Genomic DNA, 23,892 nt, shown 5'->3' with positions numbered 1-23,892 from the left:
GTGTGTTCTAGTCAAGAAGCATCTAGATGGGCTCGCAAAATCTAAACTCTACACCCCATTCGGAGCACACCGTAGAATAAGTCATCAAAACTCCTAAATAGAAGTAGAAGCTATTATACTATCGTTCGAGTCCGAGATTGTAGCACGCAGTACACTAGAGACATTTTGGATCACCGCCAAACGTCCAAGAATGAACAGAAAGGAGGAGTGCAACGCGATCACAAACGAACTATTCCCATATCAAGATCTGTGCGGGTTTTGATCTACGGGGCGGACCGTGAGGTAACTACAAGAAACAGTTGTGAGTTGTTGCTACTCGTAGTTGTGGTACGTAGTGGTCTGTTGTGTTACCAAATCTAGCAAATTAGGTAAGTATTAGCCTGCTGGTGTTTGAATTTACCTGTTTGTTTGTCTGCTTTGTGTAACGTGATAAGGCGCTTGGGAAAGACTTTGGTCTTTTGATTTTTTGCAGGCTTTGACGAAAGCGAAAGCGCCGAAAGATTACCTCTTAGTTAGTATCACTACCAATCTTGACAACAGCAAGCAAAAACATCAGCAAAAAACTACGAATTCAACATGTCAAGATTCAAGGACAGTCAAATATGGGCAATTAAAGTTTTTTTCCTGTGAGATGTGTCAGAGCACAGCACTTAGTATGCGGTCCGGTTTCCTCAACAGCCTATTGATAGTTTTTAGCTGAAGAGGTTAGTGACGGGACCACTTTGATTTTTGACCATTTCCTCGTAAACACAGCGCATGCACGGTAGTGGAGCGTTTCCGCTACCTCGTAGAAACGAACAGTATTTTTCCATGACGATTAGGAAGAACTGAGGACACTACACTCATACTCGTACTCTACACTCTAAACTCTGTGTTTGTCCACAAAGACAGCATAAGTGTTACGGCAAACATTCTTTTACGTAAACGTTCACCGACATTTACTTATTGATTATTTTTGTTCCCCATTTACATCGTCACTGATGCGAGCCCTCCTTCTTTTACGGCGTCGTGCAAACCCTTACTTGAGCTTAATCACGAAAAAAAAGTTGGTGAGAAATCTGTGGGATAATATAGAGTTTGTGGTGCAGATTACGAGTATAAGTATGGCCCTTCAATTCTTCCCATGAAAGATGGCATTAGAACAGTTTTAGTTCCCACGTGAAAATAATTTGTTTATGAAACCTAAATCCTAAATCTTTTCCAGCTAAGAAAATAATTCTTTTAATCAACTTGAAATGCGCCACTTCCAGGTTCTCGAGATCTAAGAACTCTCAAAAATGCATTTGATGGGTTACAAATTTGTAGCAACGTCTTCTCCGTGAAGGCTTCATCACAATTTTCCTTTCCCGCATTTTGTTCGCAACAATTCTCGTACATTCTCAAGGTACAATTATTTCTAAGTTTGGTTCACTAGTTTGTAGCCATAGGTAATTTAGAAAAGAAGTGCTTTTGTGATTTTTTTTTCGGAGTTGAAAATGCAGCAGATAGATCTTGTCACGACCAGTCGATTGATACCCGTACCCAATGATGTGGAGCAGAAAGCAGCGGAACAGCAGCTGTCGCCGTTGTTGCTAAAAAGTATCCTTTTGCATCTAATCTAAATCGAATCTACACACTAACATGTATACTTGCCCACAATCTTTTCGGACATATTGATACTTTAAAACATTGACTTACCTGACTTAATTGGCGGGCTGATGTCATCGCCTGACGCGATTACCCGTATCTTCGCCAAGGTGCGCCGTCCTTGAACACAGCTCTACCCAACCTTCTTGATCTTCTGCGAGAGCTTGCACAGAATCAATTCATTCGTCGCTATTCCATATTCTGCGAAACCTTACTTCTCGCCTAAACTGCCTATCCAAGTGTCCCGAGTGTCAGGTTCTCTTTCACCACTTCATTTCAGAATTTCCGTTTTCGGCCAGGTGGCTTCTTCCAGCTCGAACCCGACAAACTCCTCAGAACTCGTTGAACAAGGCGATCTGCCGGTTTACTTAATATATGACCAAGGAAGCGAAAACGATTTACCACATGTCGTCCGCCGGTATACCACTTCAATTTCTGCGTAAAGATCTTCATTGTGGCATACCCTAGGCCAAGAAGCCGTCTAAGCAGCTTTCGTTCCGTGCAATAAAGCTCGAAGCTTGGCTTTGTTGGTGATGGGGGTCGACCAAAGACATTTTTTTAAAGAGATATATGCAGAAGTGGCCTTAGCGCATCTTTGCTGAACATCTCTCTTCTAGCTGCAGTTGTTCTTCAGCGTACAACCCAGGTAACAGAACTCATCGACGAGTTCTATCGGTTGTCCGTCCACCCTGATTCCCGTTCGAGGTCTCGAAGAGATCCACATCTGCTTGCATTTATCAGGACGTAGACGTAGTCCACAGGCTGCAGCCAGCTTTGATACAAGGTTGACAACATGTTGAAGTGTTCGAGCTTCAGCAGTTGTTCGTTGATTCATGTCATCAAGCAAGCGAACGAACTTTATTGGTACTCCATCGGCGCGGAACGCGTGGAGAAGACGGCTTCGGTGAAGAGAGTCGAACGCGGCCTCAAAGTCCAGAAGCGCTAATTGCATTGGCTTTGAATACCGCTGCCAGATTTCTATCACGCTCCTGACGATGAACCTGGTCAATCGTAGATCGGTAGGTACGAAAGCCACCTTGCTCGTTGCGCGTTTTTTTCTTCGCGATGTTTGATGAGTCGGTCCAGGATAATCCGCTTCAATACCTTGTACATAACACGCAGCAAAGAGATTCCTCGATAATTCCTAGAGTCCGTCTTCGATCCGTACATTGTGATAGGGAGAATAGCGGATAGGTAGACTCGAAGCTTGATTTGGCGAGCGATGAGAACCGACCACAAACAATTAGCCAATCAGATGAATGCAGAACAGGCCTCAGCGCGTTTATGTTGTATGCGATTACGGTTGAGGATCTTGATGAGAATCACATCTGCTTGTACTTATTAGGACACTGGCGAAATCCCCAGGCTGAAGCTAGTTTCGATACAAGGTTAACAACATGTCGAAGTTTTGCACTGCTTTTTGCGAATATAACAAAATCGTCGGCATGCTCGAGATCGATCAAGATTCTGATTGTGCTAAGACTATGTCAGAAGGACAGTGATCGACTGTTCTTCCCATGATGTCATCGATGGAGAGGTTGGGCAGGAAAGGTTCCCCGTAACCCCTTGCCTTACTCCAGCTACTACATTAAACGGTGCTGTACACCCGGCTGGTGCTTGAACTGTAACTCATTTAATCCTTTTCCTCGATAGTTCCTAGGGTCCGTGACGTGAACTTCTTGTGGAGGGGAATTATGATAGCGTGTCTCCACGAGACAGGTATCCTTTTGTCCATCCATATTGAACGGATGATCTTTGTCTTCTCACGAATCCCTGACGGAGGAAGATATTTTAGCATTTCTGCGCTAATCCCGTCATCTCCACCCGATTTTCCTTTCTTCATTTTTTGAATACAGACCAGGATCTCCGACTCGGTCGGTGGCTCCTCGTTAACCGCATATATCGGTCTATGAACGTGTTCGAGTTCAGGAGTTGAGTTGCTAGCCGGTTCAGCAAGGTCTTGAAGTGTTCCCTCCAAATTGGAGGGATTGCTTCACCGACAGCTACTCCATTGGCAGTGTTGAAGACAGGAGAACATCTTTTCATTTTACCGCTATACTGTTTCACTAAGCATAGGCTTTCCGCGGGTTCTTGTCCTAACACGCCTTTTCAAACTCGTTTGCTTTTGACGTCCACTCGTTATTGCAGTTTTTTGCAACTGACGACGCAGCTTCCTTCTAAGACGCTTTTCCTGGTTGAAGTAACCAGTGCTACGCGCGACATATACAGAATTGTATGTGGATTTTGTTTCCGCAGATGCAAAGGCAAACTTCTTCCGCGGCAATAGAACCGGGAGCGTTTCCTTTGCAGGATCCTGGATGCACTTTGTGAAGTAATCTGCATCGCAAAGCTAATTCCTGTTCCGTACTCCAACATGAATAGGCACATGTTGGCGGAATTCCGTTCTGCATTCTTCGTCTTTCAGACTTGTTATGTCAACTTTCGGTTGAAGAGGAACTCCTCGCTTTCTCTTGTGGAACCGCATCTTGAATCTGAGAAGAACTGGTCAGAGTCGAACGCGACATCCCAAACAGCTCTAGATCTTCGGATATCTGACTGAGGAATGTTCCTAGCCAGAACGTAGTCGAGCCGGCGTTTGAGAGTCCTCATCTTCCGCTTTCGCTCCCCTTCAGGTGTTAAAAGGGTTGACCCCTGCCACGTGAGCTGATCGTCGATGATTCCTCTTAAACGTAGAAGCTATGATGAGGCCTGTCTGTTCGCATAAGTCGATCTGACGGTCACCGTTGTCCGACGTGCGCTACGCTGGATAATACCATTTTCTTAGCACATCGGATTGTTGTTCGAGTTCCATTTTCGCATTTGCGTCGACTCCGACAATGGCCACCTGCTGGCTTGGTATTTTAGACACCAATGCATTGAGTTCATCATAGAAGGCGTCCTTACTGTTCTCCTCAGCGGTCACCGTAGGTGCGTGGGCACTTACGATCCGGAGTTCCAGAGTCCTCTGTCCCGCAGTCGTAGAGAGGCGCATCTATACGACGTTGAGCCAAATTCCTCCACTAGGTTGTTGTAATCATTCCTCACAGCTATCGCGCAGCCACTTATTTTGTTCTCATCAGAATCGCCGCAGTATATGGTGTAATTTTCGATGCTGATGATGGGTCGATTTCTCATGCGTGTTTCCTGCAGTGCAGCAAAAGGCACACAGAGATATTGCAGAAGTCTGGATAGAGCGGATCTGGATAATTGGAGTTCACTCGATAGTGTTCGGCAGTTCCGCGTGACGAAACGAATGTTTGTTGCCGAAGATTCCATGCTCTCTTCACACAGGGCCGTTGACCTTTCAGGTTATGGGCTTCGGCGATGTGCTAGATGACAGCACCTTTTTACAATGTATGGAAATCTTTCGCCATATAACAGTGCAGGTTATATAGCTCGTACGTTCCCAATGCGTACACTCGAACGCCTCATTGCGTTTAGTTAAAGCAGGGATGTTTAGAATACAACTCGATGTTTAGCACTCGATGTTTAGCAAAAGCTTGCACAGAATATATCGTTACTGTTCCATATTCTGCAAGACTTGGCGTATGAATTAATTATCGACACCGAGTGATCCGAGTAGCTCAGACCGACAATGTTTGACAGTTCAGCTCATCAGCATACTCTTAAATTTCATCCTGCAAGAAAGGAATATGTTTTGATCTCTTGGGAATAAATGACGAAACTCATCTTCATATCTGAATCATTAATTATTCGTCTAGAACAGCCTAGTTATGCTAAGCTGACACTGCTCATTCCCAAAGAAAAAATTCTTTAGTATTTGCAGAATGCGTAAGAAGTTGCATTTTTCAACTTTGCTGCAGGAGAAACTATGTAACTAATGGGTCTTTGAGTCATGCGTAAGCTGACGTTAACTTCAACAGAAGCCGCGTTTTAATTTGATAACAAACCGGTTATAGGCAGTAATCACACTCAATTAGGAAGCTCCTAATATTATAGGTCGCATCTCACTCTCTCCAACAGGCTATGATTTGCTTAAACCGCAGTTCCTCATTTCCATCCTATGGCTTACTAATGATTTCGAGTTGCATCCACAAAGTTGTTCTCATCGTTATAGCGTGCTGAGAGTTTCTTAGAAGAGATTTGTGACAGGTGATTTGGGAATTGCTTCAGTTAATTAATTTTTTAATTTGATTTTTTTGTCAAAGATGCGCCTTCCTTTTATGGTAACATTTTTATGCTTGGGAGTTGGGAGTGTTTTTGTTTCCAACTCTTTTTTTTTTTGTTCTTCACAAATTATCCTATCTTTTTGTTACCCACACACCAAAAAGGGAGTCCAGAAAATGAGGGAAAAGTTAAACCATGGAAAATTTAGAAAATTGAGAAAAAAATTAAAAATTCTTAATTTCCAGAAGTCGTAGCTGAAAGCATGACGAGATCCATAAAAGAGAGACATTGAATCATTCTCTCAATATTTCCTCATACCTTTCATGTAATAGATTCTAGGATTTTCAATGAATTTCATCTTGCAAACGTTATAATTCCTAATTGTGAGGCTTGGCAAAAGAGTAAACAGCAAGTAGATATTAATAGAACTAAATTGCAACCACAATAAAATGCTCTTTCTTAAAACAAATTTTACCCGCTGTTTCTCCATATTTTCTAAAAGTTACACGTGATAAATTGGAAAAGGACAATTACACTCCAGTGCGCGCTTCCCTCTGTTCTAGATTCAAATGAACACAAAAAACACAGAGCTGGTTATGCGAAGTAGTGCTGCAGCCTTATTTAATGCTCTAATTTGAAACGTTTCCCTATTTCAAAAATATATGATGTTACATGAATTAAAGCGAGTAATAATACATAATGTATACATTTCCAAAGCTGAGGTACGACTGTTTTGAGAACAGAATGAAGATTCCGCTTTTAGGATTCATACATTTTTATAGATTCCTAGCGCCAACTGAAAGAGACGTTTTTCGTTCTAGCGATCGACATAATAGTTTCAAGTAAAAAGGAATTTCACTTCGATGTTAATAGTGACATTCCGTTAGTGATTAACGAGTGGAATGTTTTGTTGTTTTACACACTTTCCTGATTGCATTATAATTTGTATTTGCTATTACAATTTATAATCTGCATTATAATGGCGGAAATTGAACAACAATTCGATCCGCTGAGAGATGGTATTATTCAGCGAAGCACACATCGAGGAATGGCACTAGTTAGGCAGACTTACCTGAGCAGACGGGTGAAATCATCGCTTCCACGTTTGAGGGGAATCGTATTCGCTATCAGCTAACGTGATAGGTGTCAACTCCTCCAATGCCTGAAACGCAGCGCAAACGGAACCTCAACTCGACTACGTTTTGACGAGAAACATTCCTCAGTCGGATATCAGGAAGTCTATAGCTGTTTGGGGAGCCGCATTCGACTCTGGCCGCGTACCGGTTCTTCTCAGCTTCAGAGTACTGTTCCAAAAAAGAAGCCGAGGAGTTTCTCTTCAACAGAAAATCGATGTAACAGGTGTGAAAGGCGGACAATGCAGGAAAAAAATGCCGCCAACGTTTGTGCATTCATGTCATGTTGTTCATGTATGGACCAACAAGGAGAAGCGTCTGAGAAGGAAGCTGGCAGAGTCGGGGATTCTGGTCTTTATGCAGAAGACGAGAAATGGAAAATCTGTTGGAGATGACGGGATTAGTGCACAAATGCCAAAATATCTTATCCATCTCGGATTAGTGATATGACTCAGATCAACCACTCAACATGGATCGACGGGGGGGGGGGGGGCGCGGCCGGGGGGGGGGTTTTTTTTTTTTTTTAAAAAAAAAAAATGGGGGGGGGGGGGTTGGGGGAAAAAATTTAAAATTTTTTTTCCCCGTCAGGGATTCGTGAGAAGACAAAGATCATCCGTTCAATATGGATGGACAAAACTACACCTGACTCGTGGAGACACGCTATCATAATTTCTCTCCACAAGAAGTTATTTGTTACAGACCCTAGGAACTATCGAGGAAAAGGATTAAATGAGTTACATTTCAAGCACCAGCCGGGTGTACAGCACCGTTTAATGGAGTAGCTGGAGTAAGGCAAGAGGCTACGGCAGAAGCTTTCCTGCCCAACTTCTCCATTGATGACATCGTGGGAAGAACAGTCGATCAGTGTCCTTCTGACATAGTCTTAGCACAATCAGGATGCCCTTTGACCGATCTCGAGCATGTCGACAATTTTGTTATATTCGCAAAAAGCAGTGCAAAACTTCGACATGTTGTTAACCTTGTATCGAAACTAGCTTCAGCCTGGGGATTTCGCCAGTGTCCTAATAAGTACAAGCAGATGTGATTCTCATCAAGATCTCCGACCGTAATCGCATACAACATAAACGCGCTGAGGCCTGTTCTGCATTCATCTGATTGGCGAATTGTTTGTGGTCGGTTCTCATCGCTCGCCAAATCAAGCTTCGAGTCTACCTATTCGCTATTCTCCCTATCACAATGTACAGATCGAAAACTTGGGCAGCACCTTCTAGGGTGTTGGAGAGCCTCAGTTGCTAAGCTATATTAGAGAAAGCTATTTAAACGGCTGCTGAGATACTTTTCGCCTAGGGGATTCCAACAAAGAAGACCTTTATGCAGAAGTTGATGTTTTACCGCCGCATGATACTTGAAAGAATGATGCACAATTTAAACACCGAAAGTAGCTACGGAAAATTCTTCTCCCGCTTCTTTTACGATATACTGAGGAGGCCAGCCTTGTTGAACGTGTTCGTGTTGTGAAGCGTTTGTTCTTGGTTTAATCTGGAAAAGACCACCTGGCCAAAAAAGGAAGTTTTGGACTCAGATGGCGAAAAAGGACCTGAGGACCCTCGGCGTGGATAGGCAGTTCAGGTGAGATGTAAGGTTTCGCAGGATATGGAACAGCAGCGAAGGGATTGGTTCTGTGCAATCTCTTGCTCATGATCGAGAAGGTTTACCAGAGCTATATTTAAGGATGACACATCTCGGCGAAGATGGAGAGAATCGCGTCTGGTGATAATATCAACTAATCAATTAAGTCAAGTCAAGTAAGGCAGTGCCTTAAGGTACTCAGTGTGTAAAAAAAACACAGCACAATCGGAATCACTAGAGTAGCCGTGCGCGGAAATTGCATGTCAGCTGGTTTACGTAAACTTCTCTCATTTTAGTAGATTTTGAAAATGCTCACCCCAATAATTTCTATTTTAGGGTATATGGTATGGATACTGTAAATGGGAACTGCAGCTATGCTAAGCTGCTTAAAATTGGCTCAACTGAATACTTATTCATAGCAGCATTTCTGCTCAGCATTCTCTATTCTGTACCATCCATTTATGTTACGTACAAAATTGTGGCAATTACTTTGGGAAGAAAAAAACGATTGTCGAGCATATTCTACAACATATTTGTTCATGACCGACTATTAGTGAGTCATATTATAGGTTTGGATATTTATGTATATATATTTGCATAAAAACCATCTTTGTATCTGTGTCTGTAAACAGTCTGAACTGAAGATTATAAAAATGTACAGGCTCGGTCCGATTCTCTAATGGGGAAGCTACGACAGTAGTGATTTCTAATGGGAATGCAAAGTTTTCTCCCTCTCACATACCAGTTCTGGGACAGACCACAAACATCTACAAAAAAAATGGCTGGTATATGCAAAAGAGAGGCTGTGGTACTACTTACAGCCGCGAACCGAGACCTAGGGCAGTAATTGTGGGGTGCGAAATCCTGACCATGTCAAAATTAACAATAACGTTGTTAACAAGGTTATTTTTGAGATATACATGTGCTGTCCAAAAAAAAAACAAGAGGGTTCCTCCAATGATTAGACACAAAAACTTTTTTGTGAACATTTTTGTTGTCGACAATTTTTTCGTTCAAATCATCAATGTTGAGCATATGCTATTCATCAATCAGGTGTAATGAAGTCTTACAAAATTTGTCTCGAGATTATGTGCGTTTCTGTTCGAACAAGCAGGTACAATTAATTATATTTACTCACTTGGTTAAGTCCTCGATTGTCAGAATCAAAAATTCATGTTAATCTCCGCTACGAATGCATATCACAATTCTGCAAGCTTATAATGGATTTGATAGATATAATATAATGTGATATTTCCAATTCATTGGTGAAACATCTGGTGATTATCTCTGTGGGGTGGATTCTCTCTCTATTACACCACTGTTCCTTGTCAACGTTCGCCGTGCGATGAGCCTAAAAAAAGAAATTTTCAAAACTTCTGAAGGAATGAAAGAACTGGTGTCCTTTTGCAACTTATTACTTGATTCAAGTTCATTATTTAGCAGCTTCCACTGTTCAGACGCTCACGACTTTTGCTTTCGCCATGATTTTTGTTCGTTTCCCTCTGACGGGATTAGCTACAAGATTAATATGTAGTATTCCTCTTGGACCCTTTATGACTCTGATTTATGTAATATCTTACTATCTCTGTTATGCTAGCATTTACTCATCCTTCAGTATTTCTTGCCTACGGGTAGCTGCAGTGATTAAACCCCTCAGGTCGGATAAGGTAAACCTATCTAATATTGCAAAATACGCTTAACCAGATGTCCACCTTGAACTTTTAGCTCCAACTGCGACTTTGCCGCAGCCTAACTCTCACGTTATATTTGCTACCAATTCTTACAACATGGTTTCTTATGCCAGCCCAAGTTTTTTACACGCCGTTGATCAACTCTTCTTCTTTAGCTATTGATTACAAGAAGATTTTTCCCAGGGTGAGTTCAGTTTCGGTTTAGGAGTGCACGAAAATTCGTAGCTCGTACTGCTTGTGAGGTATATATTTGCTTTTTTTTTTTAAAGAAACTCCTGCTGTCGAAACGTAGTTTTAATCTCTTTGATTGTCATTTACTAATTACCAGAATAAAATTCCAGCGTTCATCGGACTTCAGACTTGTTCCGGTGCTCGCTTCTATGCCTTCACTTACCCCCACTTCAATTACTAATTCAAAGGCATCACCCCACGAATCTGAGGTGGTACGAATTTCAGGCGGAGTATTCGTACACGGGATCGTAGATTATGGAGAGGTGGGTGATTCCGTCCATTTCTTGCTAATTGGCGTAAAAAACGGCCCGGAAGATGCGGCGTGTGCACACGCCCCAATCGAACTCCCACTTTCCTTGTAGAAAATAGCGCGTCGGAACGCTCGAAGCCGTATCTTCCGAGCCGTGTTTTACGGCAATTAGGAAGGAATGGACAAAATCACCTCTCTCTCCTTACTCTACGATCCCATATACGAATACTCCATCTGACATTCGTACCACCTCAGATTCAAAGGGGTGATGCCTTTAAAGCAGGAGCACTTCCCGTGAATTTCTGCCGTAGAACTCAAAATGCTTTTCCAGACAAAGTTTGTTTTACTACTTCCTCAAAAAATGTGCATTGATGAAAGATTTCATCTATGTTTCCTTGTAGGCATTTTACTATAAGCGTCTGTATAGCCTACATTTTAAAGAACATTAAGCAACATTAAGCTCAGCAATTAAGACATAATGTTGTAGAAACGTGAAATGGAATGAATGCCATCTTCACAATAACAAAGATAAGGGTGTTGCGTCATGTCGCGTATATTGCTATCTACTATTTAAGCAGTTGTCTACATGTATCCGCCATTCATGTCTGCATGTATTTTGAGGGAAGAATCCGGAAAATGTAGTGAGGGTAACCACAGGGGAGTAGAAAAACAGAGGAGTACATTAGGGTTTTATGCACTTGTCACGGCATAAAAAGGTCCAATGTCTCATTTAATTTGCTGCAAGATATCTTGGATCTATTCTGCGGTATTGGTCCACAACAATCCGCAGATTCCAAATTTTGGCGTTATCCCACCAATCCCGTGATGTGAAATTCCTCTCAGCACCTTCTGGTGTCGACGGGCCAACTCGACATCGTGGAACCCGTCCCACCTAAATTCATCGCTGCGCCACAAGATCATCCCGTGGGACCCCTTTCACACCATTTTATCTTCTTTCTTTCTAGCACCGACACACTTTCCGCCGTTGGACTCGTCTCGACTCACGATTCGCTACGATTCAAAAGTACCCTAACGGTCATCTAAACAACTTTCTCTTTAAGCTTTTCCAACACCGTCGACTGCGTTGCCCAAGTTTCCGATCCGCACCTCATGTTAGGGTTAATTGCGGATAGGTAGATTTGCAGTTTGACTTCGTTGGCGATGGGGGTCTACCACAAGCACTTGGTCAAAGGGTTGAATGCCGAATTAGCTTTAGTGCATCTTTGCTGAATATCTCTGTCTGCCTGAATACAGCTAATGAATGCAGCTGTCTCTTCAGCATACAAGCGAGGTAGCAGAACTCATCTATTGCTCGATCGGCTGCACTACCCTGACTCCGATATTGCGGGGTCCACAATAGACTGATTTCAATTGCTGGCGTCGTCGCATCAATTAAGTACCGTTAAATCCTTCTCAGCGCTTTCTGGTGCCGATAAGGCAATTCGACACAGTGGGACCGGTCTCACAAAACTTTGTCACCTTCTCGATAGTCAAATTTAAGCAACAGCCAAGATTGTTAACCAACTTTATTACGGCTAACGTTTCGGCGTTGTCGCCTTCGTCAGGGCATCAGTAGCCGCGTTGCCGTGATGTTAGCGGATATCTGCGTAGTGCAATCGCTTTATCACCTTTTACCACTGGCGCATCTTCCTGACGCCGCTAAACTCGTCTCTCTGTTTTCTGGGATTTTGTTCCACAAACATACACGCATTCGTACACACCTGACAGGCCAAGGTCGAAGATGATGTGGTGATGTGTAGCATGATTTTCCAAGGAAGAGAAGACGTTGCTGGCCACAGCCACGATTGCATGCATCTAAAGCTGCTTGCGCCGCACCATGCCGTTTTGAAGCCCTTCCGGATCTATATAAGCGCATATGCAGCTTCTACAGCTTCTTACAGCTTCTACAGAGACTCCCTTCACAATGGTTAACTTAATTCCACATGTCTTCAACCACTCAACATCGCTGCTGAACCCTTCGGATCCAGCACCTTAACCGCTCACACTAGTCACTAGTTATAGTGCCATAGTTAGCGTAACGATACATACAGTAGAAGCACTACACGAAACAACGACATAATATCTAAATATATAACACATTAGTTGCACACATAGTCATGTTAAACCTGGTGCTGGTAGGGCCATGGAAGCCCCAGGGTAAGGGCTCCTCTTCTCGGTTGTGATTCAAGACGTCCTTCTCCTTTTTTGAGGAATACGGGCATCTCAGTAGGATCCATAGGTAACACGACATTTTCAAAAATATTCATTCGATGTTGAAAACAAAGGTGTGGACATCGTAACACCGACACTATTGCACCTTAAAGGTATCACACCACGAATCTGGGGGTGGCGTGGGTTTCAGATGGATCCAGATTCGTGGTGTCATGAATATACGGGGTCGTAGATTATGGGGAAAAGGGTGACTCCGTCCATTGCTTCCTAATTGCCGTAAAAAATGCTAGGAAGATACGGCTTCGAGCGTCCCGGCGCGCTATTTTCTACAAGGAGTTCGATTGGAGCGTGATAGCCGTGTGCACACACCGCATCTTCCGGGCCATTTTTTACGCCAAGTAGCAAGAAATGGACGGAATCACCCTCCTCCCCGTAGTCTACGACCCCGTATAGGCATAGCCCACTTGAACACCCACCGCACCACCCCAGATTCGTGTGGCGATGCCATTAAAAACCTAAAAGATTCGCAATAATGTGAACTTTTTTGAATGAAATTGCGTTAGTCTGAGTTTATCTTTGACCGATTCACTGTTTTTCCAAAAACAAAAAGAAACACATTTCTCTTTAAAATGCTTTTTCTCACCATATCGGAGATGAATGGTAAGAGTGAAGGGGATGTCTGCATGAATCGAGGAAAGTTTAGTGACAGATGTTTCGTTGTAGAGGTACTTTTGACAAATTACAATTTCGTTATAGTTAAACATAGCAATGGTCATGTTTGTGATGGGAGAATATTCATCCCTGAAGTTGGGATGTTTTGTAGCTGTACTTACACATTGCTCCACCCGTTTGTCTTTCATTGTTAATTTTAACTGTTCTTTTCCTTTCCATTTACCCTTAGTTATCCTATTCATGTTATACGTCCTGCAATAACCTTGACAAAATTAGAATGAATTATTAAAATATTAAAAAATGAAGGAAACGAAACAGGGTGTAAGTTAAGTCACCGGCATGTTACTATACATGTCATAAGTTTCAGTGGCGCAGCAGTCTAATGATGGTAGTTGTGAACAGCACCATATGTTTTCTCGATATCCTTTGTTCGGTGGTTATTATAATTCGCTGGCGAACGTTATCTAAGTGAGAGCCGTTGTTTTAAAATGGTAAGAAACAAGTGGCGCTACCAATGTAAAATTTATAGGAAGTCGTCCATGCCAACGAGAAGATCGGAGAAGTCATTACTTTTTCTAGCTTGTTCGATATGCTTTTCACTTTCCTTGAGCTGCGTCCTCCAGGTGAGAATTTTCTTCATTTCAAGTTTTAGTCGAAAATATATAACATTTCAGCAGGTGGCTGGGTTCTGCATGTTGTATGCTGCTTAGTTTGCAAACGGCCTCGGGACCTCAACTATTTGTAAAAGTGTCAGTGTGCATGCATGACTTCTAAATATTCACTTAAGCTTCTGCTATTCACAAGCTCTTTCTTTTCGATTCATGTCATCACTGTTGTGTGCACTGCAGATAAACGTCGGTCGACTCAAACGAAGTTGGGACCAGATCCAATCGTTCTGAAAGCCGTTGTTCAAAAGTGGGATCTTGCAGCGTCTGCATTCATGTTGGTACAAGTCACTCGACTAGATACTTTCGGTGACCGGTTGGGTCCATCGAAATTGATTAGTATAACCCCGTTCTACAAAAGCAACATTTTGGAAGGGGCATCGGAAGATGTTTCTGATGATCTTGCTGTTGTTGGTGGTGTTGTTGGTTATCCATGTGTTAGGCAAACTTGAGACAATTAGTTGAAAAATTTTCAATGGAAAACCTATCAAACTCTACTACCCTACTTTCCTTTTTCAGTCATGCAGCGATTGAATCAGAAGGTATACATGTTTCAGTTCTTCTTCTATTACTCGGTATATATGGAGATATCCTTCCTTGTACGAGATTTTGCTTTCGACGTACTGGTGTTTCTGCCCACCTGGATGCTTTATCTTACACACCCTTGCTTCAGATCGAAGACTACTGTCCGTACCGTGTCGACCGTATCTGCACTGAAAGTCGTGAATAGAAATTGCGTAAATTGAATCCCATCTGCCATTTCCACATCATTGTTTCCCTTAGCAACTGAATTCTCGCATGCTAATAACGAACTTGTCTCAGTTTAATAGCTATTAACACGTTCAATAGGATCGCTCCTTTTATTCCTTGCCAAACAGCGACAAAAAGACCAGGAATTACTGGAAGTCTGTAGTAATACGCAGTTTTCGCAACAACTGTATTTCAATGCAGAACTGAAGTACCATTCTAAATGTTGTATAAAAGCCAAACGTAGTAAATCAATAAATGTTCCTTGATCCAAATTCGCCTGTTTCCTTTTTTTAATAATTGCTTTCATTAATGCAACGTATTATGAAGAGAGGGGTGGGTAGAGTATAGCGGTTAGATGTTCCGCTTCCTGCACCATCGATCATAGGTTCGAATCAGCCCTAGTGCTCACAAAGACTTTCATCTCTCCGGGGTCGATAAATTGGTACCAGACCTGTCTGGGAGGATAAAAGCATCACACATCATGACACATCGGCTAGCCACCGCAAGTCATTGTATAGGCCAGGTACACGTCCGTAAACCTCAAACGATTCTGAATTGAAGTGAACGCGGGGCGCATCCCAAGCGGATTGTTCAAAAAATTTATAAAAATAAAATAAAAACCAGAAACTTTATTAGTTTATCCTCATTATACAAGCTAAAGTAACCATCACAAAATCACCATCAGACATCTGTCTCACCACAGGTCCGATGTGAGCGTGGTCGGCCTGGATTGTGACTAACCTGCTGCTCACAAAATTGTCGTCTTCGATAAAAATTTGACGACAATTCGAACAAAGAACATAAGAATACAGTGATTAACAACAACCTTCAATAACAATTAGCTCTACACTGAAAACCTAGCAGCGGCGCATGTTCTGCAATCCCTCTTCGCATGTTATTCATGTTCGACAATGATCGGAGGTGGGAACTGTCGCCACAATATGCACACAAGGTCGACCTACAGTATGAGAACTGTTCTTTTTTCAAATACTTTGGGCCCTTCCAGCTGATACTTCTGCTCACTGAACAGCGTTCATTACGTTTTTGCAGCAATCGCTATGTCCTTGCGCTCCACAATACTGACAAAAGCGGAAGGTAAGAGGGTGAGAGTAGGGATGGTGCAGATTTGTTGAGCGTCGTAAAGTTCTGGGGAAGCTGCTAAAGAAACGAACACAAGGTTAACAACATGACAACATTCAAAGATAACTGTCAGATGTTGGCATAGTCTCTCCCTGTATTAGTGTAACCGGACGAGCCCGGAACGCTGTTTCTTACGAAGACCTCTGTTGCAATGCCCAATGAACACTAATGAAGAACTAGTGTCTGCAGTGGTATTGCAGAAGGAATGGGCTTTCTCGTCAGATACAGCGCGGTGTTGTGTGTGCAAGAAGACTAAAAATTGTTTACGAATCCAGTCAGAAAAGGAAAAGAAAAAAAAAATAAGATATAAAGCAAAGAGAATGCGAGAGAAGCAACTGTAAAGATATAGATAGATGTAGCGCGTATAACGAGAACAGCAACGAGCAGACTGCGAAGAATAGATGGTATTTTCTTTAGGTGAAGATTATCTCTGAATGGAAGACTACCTTGCAAATCTGAGGCAGCCTAGAACATCCCACTTAAATATGTGGTATGGTCTGTAAGCTCTGTATGCAACATATGTATTCTTGTGTAATACAACACAAGGGTAAAATGTATGTAGTTGTGAGCCACTCAGTGGCGCCTTTATTTCCCGAAGTAAGTAAATAGATCGATCGAGCCTCTAAGGCATAAGCATTAGGATCTATGACATGTAAGGTAACGTTACCAAGAGAAAAAAGTAAATCAGAGGGACGAGAAATAAGGGCACCACTGAGTCACCGAAAGCGGGCGTGGATACTCATGCTAGCGTTTGAACCTCCCGCTCCTTCATTCGTGGCGCTAAATTTCTGGTTTCAAATACATTGCATTTTTTGAGATGCGCGGGTTGATTGAGTTCCAGTGAAGTTGTGGTGCAGTGTTTGCTACTCTGTCGAACTCTAATTTGTCTAATTTCTTCCTAGATGACTGAAATACTCAGTAATATCCAAGAACAAGGCGTCAATAAAACTGCGAGAAATAGTGTGAGTGATGCATTGTTGGTGAGTTATAAATACACATAGGGATATGTTTAAAGCTGATTCACAGACCATACTATTCCAGCTCGGTAAGTTTCGCCTTCGTGTGTGCAAAAGTGCTGATGTCCCCATCCTAGTGGACTTTTTGGGGCTACGCCAAGATGAAATTATCTTCATAGACCTCCCTGTTGGAGAACTAGTATGTTTTCTTGATCTAGTTTTTTTTAATACTAGATTTTCACTAGGTGTTTCTTCACTATTCGTGTGATAATCGACCATTTATGCATACCTTTAATTGTATTCGTATAGTTTTCTGTTGAGCCTATCTAACACCTTTTTCTTGTCTCTGAATACCAAAGGCACAACATTTTAGGGGAGTCGGAATGCAATGTATAGTCTGTAGTCTGTTCCTCAAAGGCTAAAGTGCTTATGAAGTAGTCGGAATCTGGTGTTTTTTTTTTCTCAGTGAAGCAGCTTCAGTTAACTGATCATCTTTCCGTTCGGAACTACCATTTTCGAACGGTAACAACGGGATTTGTTTCCTTAATTAATTTCGAACTCTCTTATTATAGATTATAAACAAAGTTAATGAGCCATAACTTGCTAATGATAGTTTGCTTGCTTGTAAAGAAAGTGGCTACTCATTCAGTGAAAAATGGCTACTGTCATGTTTCATACTCGCAGCATCTTTCATGATTGCTTAAAGGCATCACCGCACGAATCTGAGGTGGTGCATATTTCAGGTGGAGTATTCTTATAAGGGATAGTAGATTATGGAGAGGAGGATGATTCCGTCCATTTCTTCCTAATTGCCGCAAAAAACGGCGCTGCACAAGGCTGACTCTCTCCAGTCGAACTCCTTGTAGGAAATAGTGCGCCATAACGTCCGAACCCATGTCTTCCGGACCGTTTTTTACGGCAATTAGGAAGAAATGGACGGAACCACCTCTCTCTCTCTCTCCTTAATCTACGATCCAGTATACGAATACTCCACCTGAAATCCGAACCACCTCAGATTCGTGGAGTGATGTCTTTAAGAAGGAACAGAAATAATGCAGTAGGCGAAGGCACACGACTGACTGAACATGATTAAGTTTCCTAACTTGACATATACGGTGTGTGGTGCTGTATTTCAAGTAGTCTGGTCTTTTTTATAGTCTTTTAGGAGAAAATGGTAAAGCGATCTTCAGATGAGTGAGTTGAGTGAGAAATAGAGTTCAGAGCGTAGATACGTGGGTAGATGACAAGTATTGGCATGGCCGCACCTATACTCGGAATCTACACCACGAACTATCTATGACCCAAACATAGAAAATCCCATGGTACGTTTCCTTTGAGGAAAATAAAAGTGAGTGCATTTGAAAAAACAGTGCTTTCAATACCGAAAAGGTTCCGCTGGGTATATAGGATATTTCGCGACACACGCTCTTTGTCTCCGTGATTCACACTCATGTGCTGCCCCACACTAAGGTTCATAGCACTTATAAGCTGAGCATATTTCGCACCGACACTAGTAATGTTCAATGTGAATAAGCAGTGATAAACTGCTTACTCTAGCATTTCGTAGTTTCAGAACGAGAATGTTGACAGAGATGTAAAGGAGCATGATTGTGCCGACTTTGCTATGAACGAAGAACAAGAAAATAGTAACGGTCCTCTAATTTTTGACTTTCTTTCCCTTTCAAAGTTGGAAGAGCGGTGCAATGCCGACAGTGGCAGTAAGTTTCATGCTACAATTGCAAAGGTTCAGCAACTTTAATTTTTCCTACACAGGGTTTCGTGGGCATCAAGTTATCATACCTGCTACAGCTTTTGATTGCAATCCGCTGGGAGCAGCAGCCGCTTTTAGTTTGCGTAACAGGTATGTAGATGGCTTCTAAAATGATGCACCTGTATCACATTTTTTCACGGCAAGATGGTTCCTCCATTCCCTAGATTGATGAGTCGTAGTCTTCCTTCTTTGGACAAACGTTTTTTGAACATGCCGATCTGGATTGCTGCAAACGCAGAAGACAATCTTGGATCTATTTTCCTGGGCTTCCACTTCTTAAAAGGAAAACTTTCAACCTTCCACACAAGATGTTTAGGTATGTCTCCATTCCGCTTTTCCCCTGGAGTTATTGCCTAATTTTCATCACAGCGTTCTTCATTGATGGTAGCAATCCCTCTGTTATGTGAACTGTGTCTTATCCTTGAGCTCCGGTTATGTCCATCTTTGGCTAGCACACTCGGAGGGGCATTCACTCTCTGAGAAGAGCGAATTTTGTGCATATATTCTACTTGGCTCTTTTTCCCATTTCTTTCTTTCTCTCTCTTTCACACACATCCCACATGCAAATCTTTTTTCCAGATGCATTGGTTTTGGGGTTGTCATGGTCACTGTACTGTTTTTTTTAGGATGTTCATGAATTTTAGGTTTCATGGTCTCTGCTATACTGTGGTATTTTCTACATGTGTGTCTTTCAGGCCTTTTTGGAAAAGAATGTGAGGCTGCACTCCATGCTCTTCTTCTACGCTTTGACAGTGCACTCGAAGGGAGAAGTAAGGCTATGGCATTGTACAAGGTATATAGATATTGTGTGCTGTTCTCAGTATTGAGTATTATTCGTTGTTTTATTTTTGCAGATATTAGGAAAGAATGTGTCATCAGCGTGGAGTCCTGGCGGGCTTCCTTCGAACATAACACTAACTTTCAAGTGGGAAATTTCGGTCGGTCAGTTCATTTTCGCGTACTTTTTCAAACATTTTTTCCCTTTTCCCATTAGGCGGGTGACTATCTTTCAAATCCTTCTCCGTCTGCGACTGCAGTTTTCCACATCTCGCCTGGATGGAAAGACAAGCGCATTGCTCTTTTAGAAAACACCGAGGAACTTGAGTACTTATTGGTTAGTTTTCTTAGATCTTTCTAGGCCATGTGCCAAATAACTAGTTGTTTAGATAATGGCCTGCGTTTTGGATTCGGGAGCAACCATGATTTGGCCATCTTCTTCTGAAAGTACTCACAATGCGGTGCTTGAAGCAGTGCGCCTGCTTGTGATTCAGTACAGAGTTCAAAGCAATGAACCAGAGCACACAGCACATAAAATGAGGTATGAGTTCCATACTACGCTATGGATCAGTCTTATTCCCCGGGACTATCAGTAAGTAAAATTTTAGGCATGTAGACTTCACTGAACTTCTATGGGATATTCTCAAGAAATGTGGCAGCTTTGAAACACTAGTCGCGGCACTTAACATTGTTTTTGATGCGCTAAAACAGTGCCGCATCAATGCCATCGTAGGATTTTTGTAGTTTTTCCTTAAGTATGGAATATTTGCTCTTTTTTTTTTGTTTTATAGCTACATGAGGACAACAAGTCTACTATTGCACGCCTCATACGTGATGCACAATCTCGCAATTTGATGCTTCCTCGACTCGAAACTCTAACGTCTATACAAATTCTCTTGGAGATCGGGGTGGAACGTTTTAGGAGGTGGGCTTTTCTTGTACAATGCATTGTCTTGGTTATTTCTTCTACATAAGCTTCCTTTTTCTAAGTTTGATTACACGAGTATGAGCTCACACCCCACGATTTGCTATTAGACTTTTGCTTATTTTTATAACATTAAACTTCTGCGGCGAGCTCGACAGGTTGACTGCCCGGTATGAAACTTGAAGTGACCTCATTTATTGTGAGTTACTTTTTGTAATTTTGCGCTCACAAAAGCGTGTGTGTGGTTAATGGACGAAAAACATTACCAGCTATTTAGATCGTTTCTAGCTATTTAGATCGTTTCTATTTGATTTCGTTTCAATATGATTAAACATATATATTAAACTAATGGGAAAAGGGGGAAATGTTGTTGTGAGTGGGGAGGGGGGGGGGGGGGGACTCAGTGGCGGCGTCCTTATATCTGGGCGCTCGGCGCTCTTTCTTACTTTTTTTCGTAGTAACTTTATAAGAAACGTACGTCATAAATCCTCTAATACTAAATCTTAGGTCTTAGGGCCCCGACTGATTTATTTAGTTATTTATTTCGAGATTATTTATTTAGTTATTTATTTCGAGAAATCAGGGTGCCAGTGAGTGGACCCACCCATCTACATTTTATCCGGAAAGAGCTTATTGGTATCACTCATGTTTTCTACATTTTTTCTACATCTGTGGAGTAGTCGTTTTTCGGAACTTCAGGGATATGATTCAAGCTTATATTGCGGCGGGATTCATGACCAATGAGTCAGATTTGGATCTAAAACCACAATTGGATGCAGTACCGGAAGAGAGAGCTCGAGCACTCCTACCACTACACTTGGCTCTTCAAACTATGCTTGAAATAAAACGACATCTAACTCTTCCTGCTCATATGCTCACAGCTATGACGAGGTCTGTCGTTACTTGCCGTTAATCTTATTATATCTCATTCATATTTCTATCTTGTTATATTACTAAGAGTATTGTAAGAGCCATTTTTTCTTTTTGTAATTGGTTGATGAAAGATATGCACAGAAATTTGTATTTCTGCTTCTCACAAGTAATTTGATACCAATGATTTTAACTTTAATCGTTCTTTATGTTTTTTTTTTCATATTCAGGTCTGTCATTAGTAAGTATTGCTCTTCTCCTATCACTGATGTCACGAAAGTGTTTTACGAAACCGCTGTACCTCTGATTCACGTCCAACCTGATCTTCTTCAAAAGTACGTTTTTGATCCTTCACTTTTGCTCTTTTTTCCTTGAATCCAAGTACATCCACCTACTGAGTATTATATCTTGGCGTCTTCGAGAACGATGTTAACGCAACTACTTGGTCACCGAAGACCAAAAATTCAAGCAGATGATAACCAAGGTAAACGTCACTGAAAGGTGTTATTTGACAAGCAGGGAATAAATCTAATGTTCTTATCAGCGCCACAACGCACTTTTATAAACTTTAGGTAGGTATACTATAAGTGGTATATCCGACAAGCCCTCCACTAACTTCTTAAGTGATGGACTTTTTGTGCAAACATTTAGGAATTGACTTCACCACATTTATAACAACAACAGATCGGTGGCTGCGAAGAGAGGAAGACTAACTGTTGTAAAATAACTGGTAGCTGTGGTGTCGGCAGTTAGAGTAAGAGTCTGAAAAGTAAATGACTCTCGTACATCTTCCTTTCATACTACGCTGCAACAAATTCTCAGCAATATACTTCCTTGTATATATCTGTACGTGCATTAAAATCGTGTAGTGGGTGTAATAGAGGTTTTTCTGTGTTTTTCTGTTAACCGTGTTGATTCAAACCCATAGGCGGACTTTGAAAAAAGAAATTCTCGTTATTGTTGGTTGAGATATCTCCATCCAACGTGAATTGTCGGCTTTTCCTGCCTTTCACATTGTTTTTCCAGTACAAGTACTAATGTGAAGAAGCAGGAGTGCTTAAAAAAAACGAAATCAAAAAACAGAATTTCTACAAATTATTTCAGAAATGTATAAATCACCTTAGAAAGTATGAAAGTTTTTTGATATATGTAAAAATTGTTATCAGTGTCAAAAAGAAAATAAACTGTTTCTTTTCCACCGTCCATATAACGAAAATAGTCAGTAACGTCGAGAATCGTTTGAAGACACTTTCTACGACATATCGTTATCACGAGCCAAATACCTCTGTAGTTCTTGTCGTATTCCACAAATCCTTGGGGAGGTTTGTAGTGAAAGTAAAAAAAAAAAAATTGATGGAATCGATCGTTGCTGAAAGGTATCGCTTTCGTACCCATAATCTTGATCAGCGTAGTCGATTATCTCTAAAGGTCAAATTCCGACCAATTTTATGCGATAGAAAAGGAGAAACCTAATCATTGCCTAAGGTAATGTTTCGCGTCTTCCTCGCCTTGTCTCGATCCTATTCACAGCTTGCTATAGCACCGTTGAACATGTAATTCTGCTATCACCTTCAAACGTTAAAATTTTATCACACACTATAACTCGAAATCCCCTTAGGGATCTGCGGCGCAAACTCGTGGCAGTGAACAGCACCATAACAACCCATGTGACTGATCGCTGCAGTCATGGGTGTGATTGGAAGAAACCATCTTCAGATGAAGGGGGTCTGGGTAATGGGCGCAGTTGAAGTGATGAGGATCCCTTCGCCAAATGTGCAAAAGTGAAGGGGAGCAGAGCAGCGGCTCCAACTATCGCATGTATGGCTGCAGTAATTCAACTTTGGGATTTCGCAAATTTCTGAATGCTTGTGGAAAGTGGCGTCAGACACTCAGACAGACGGACAATTTTACGGTTAACATAATTGATTTTCCACTCAGGCTCCCAGACTTATGGACAAATGAAACGGTATATTCACATGGAAACTTCGTGGTAGCTTCAACTCTGACACATTTCACACGTGATCCCCAACTACGGTTCTTGGAAGGAAAAGTGAAATATAGCGAAGAGGATACTGAAGAGACCCAGGTTCAAAATAAAATATTCTGTTTGCTTATGTGAGGATGTAATATGGTCATCTAGGAGCTGGATAGGCGTTCATCGTTCCTTTGTACATATACCACTGGTAGTTTCTTGAACGCCGAGGAATTGGACGAATGGGACTGAACAATTCTTTGCGGACGCACCTTTTGTCCAATTATTTTAGGTTTATCTATACGTTCACCGGTTTTACTTTGCTTCCAGTCTCATTGAAATTCTTTCCTGACAATTTACCTTTTTTTCTTCTCAAAATAGCCAAACTCCAGTGATCACTATACACTCGTTATTATCGACACTACGATAACAGCTATTTTGTGATCTACTGCATTTAAGGTTATGGGTTATGTTGAGTTTCTTTGTAGTATAACTTCCCTCATGAAGCGCCAGAATTTCAAGTAACCTCCATCATTTCTAATTTACATGTTTCCGTATCTTACTCACCAGACG

The 23,892-nt window shown here is 41.7% G+C and overlaps 5 protein-coding genes across 7 annotated transcripts; 3 read left to right on the top strand and 2 right to left on the bottom strand.

The window, feature by feature from the left end:
• Window positions 1-2,239: 2,239 nt before the first annotated feature.
• Window positions 2,240-2,578, bottom strand: RB195_013980 (uncharacterized protein; the record flags this gene model as incomplete). Its single annotated transcript, XM_064204040.1, has 1 exon — window positions 2,240-2,578. The coding sequence occupies one exon, from the start codon at window positions 2,576-2,578 to the stop codon at window positions 2,240-2,242; it is 339 nt and encodes a 112-aa protein (XP_064059921.1).
• A 681-nt stretch (window positions 2,579-3,259) lies between these two features.
• Window positions 3,260-4,618, bottom strand: RB195_013979 (uncharacterized protein; the record flags this gene model as incomplete). 2 transcript variants are annotated; one of them, XM_064204039.1, is made up of 4 exons in its annotated part: window positions 3,260-3,598; window positions 3,995-4,118; window positions 4,184-4,309; window positions 4,389-4,618. In XM_064204039.1, 4 exons carry the CDS (start codon window positions 4,616-4,618, stop codon window positions 3,260-3,262), a joined length of 819 nt encoding a protein of 272 aa, XP_064059919.1. The 2 variants fall into 2 exon arrangements, with proteins under 2 accessions (XP_064059919.1, XP_064059920.1); XM_064204038.1 differs by lacking the exons at window positions 3,260-3,598; window positions 3,995-4,118; window positions 4,184-4,309 and having other exon boundaries at window positions 4,385-4,618.
• Window positions 4,619-7,183: 2,565 nt separating this feature from the next.
• RB195_013978 (uncharacterized protein) lies at window positions 7,184-7,932 on the top strand (the record flags this gene model as incomplete). Its single annotated transcript, XM_064204037.1, has 2 exons — window positions 7,184-7,271; window positions 7,634-7,932. 2 exons carry the CDS (start codon window positions 7,184-7,186, stop codon window positions 7,930-7,932), a joined length of 387 nt encoding a protein of 128 aa, XP_064059918.1.
• A 6,324-nt stretch (window positions 7,933-14,256) lies between these two features.
• On the top strand, window positions 14,257-14,610 carry RB195_013977 (uncharacterized protein; the record flags this gene model as incomplete). The annotated part of the gene is made up of 1 exon (XM_064204036.1): window positions 14,257-14,610. One exon carries the CDS (start codon window positions 14,257-14,259, stop codon window positions 14,608-14,610), a length of 354 nt encoding a protein of 117 aa, XP_064059917.1.
• Window positions 14,611-16,950: 2,340 nt separating this feature from the next.
• On the top strand, window positions 16,951-23,571 carry RB195_013976 (uncharacterized protein; the record flags this gene model as incomplete). Of its 2 annotated transcripts, none has more annotated exons than XM_064204035.1 (15): window positions 16,951-17,010; window positions 17,090-17,203; window positions 18,578-18,722; window positions 18,778-18,865; window positions 18,940-19,091; window positions 19,471-19,568; window positions 19,630-19,713; window positions 19,770-19,889; window positions 19,942-20,093; window positions 20,161-20,281; window positions 20,344-20,477; window positions 21,177-21,368; window positions 21,578-21,682; window positions 23,286-23,433; window positions 23,488-23,571. In XM_064204035.1, the coding sequence occupies 15 exons, from the start codon at window positions 16,951-16,953 to the stop codon at window positions 23,569-23,571; spliced, it is 1,797 nt and encodes a 598-aa protein (XP_064059915.1). The 2 variants fall into 2 exon arrangements, with proteins under 2 accessions (XP_064059915.1, XP_064059916.1); XM_064204034.1 differs by having other exon boundaries at window positions 16,951-17,028.
• Window positions 23,572-23,892: the final 321 nt, after the last annotated feature.

Source organism: Necator americanus, chromosome V (assembly GCF_031761385.1).
Source record: "Necator americanus strain Aroian chromosome V, whole genome shotgun sequence".
NCBI lineage: Eukaryota > Metazoa > Nematoda > Chromadorea > Rhabditida > Ancylostomatidae > Necator > Necator americanus.
The sequence above is the reverse complement of the archived record's forward strand: the minus strand, read 5'-3'. Positions and strand labels throughout refer to the sequence as shown.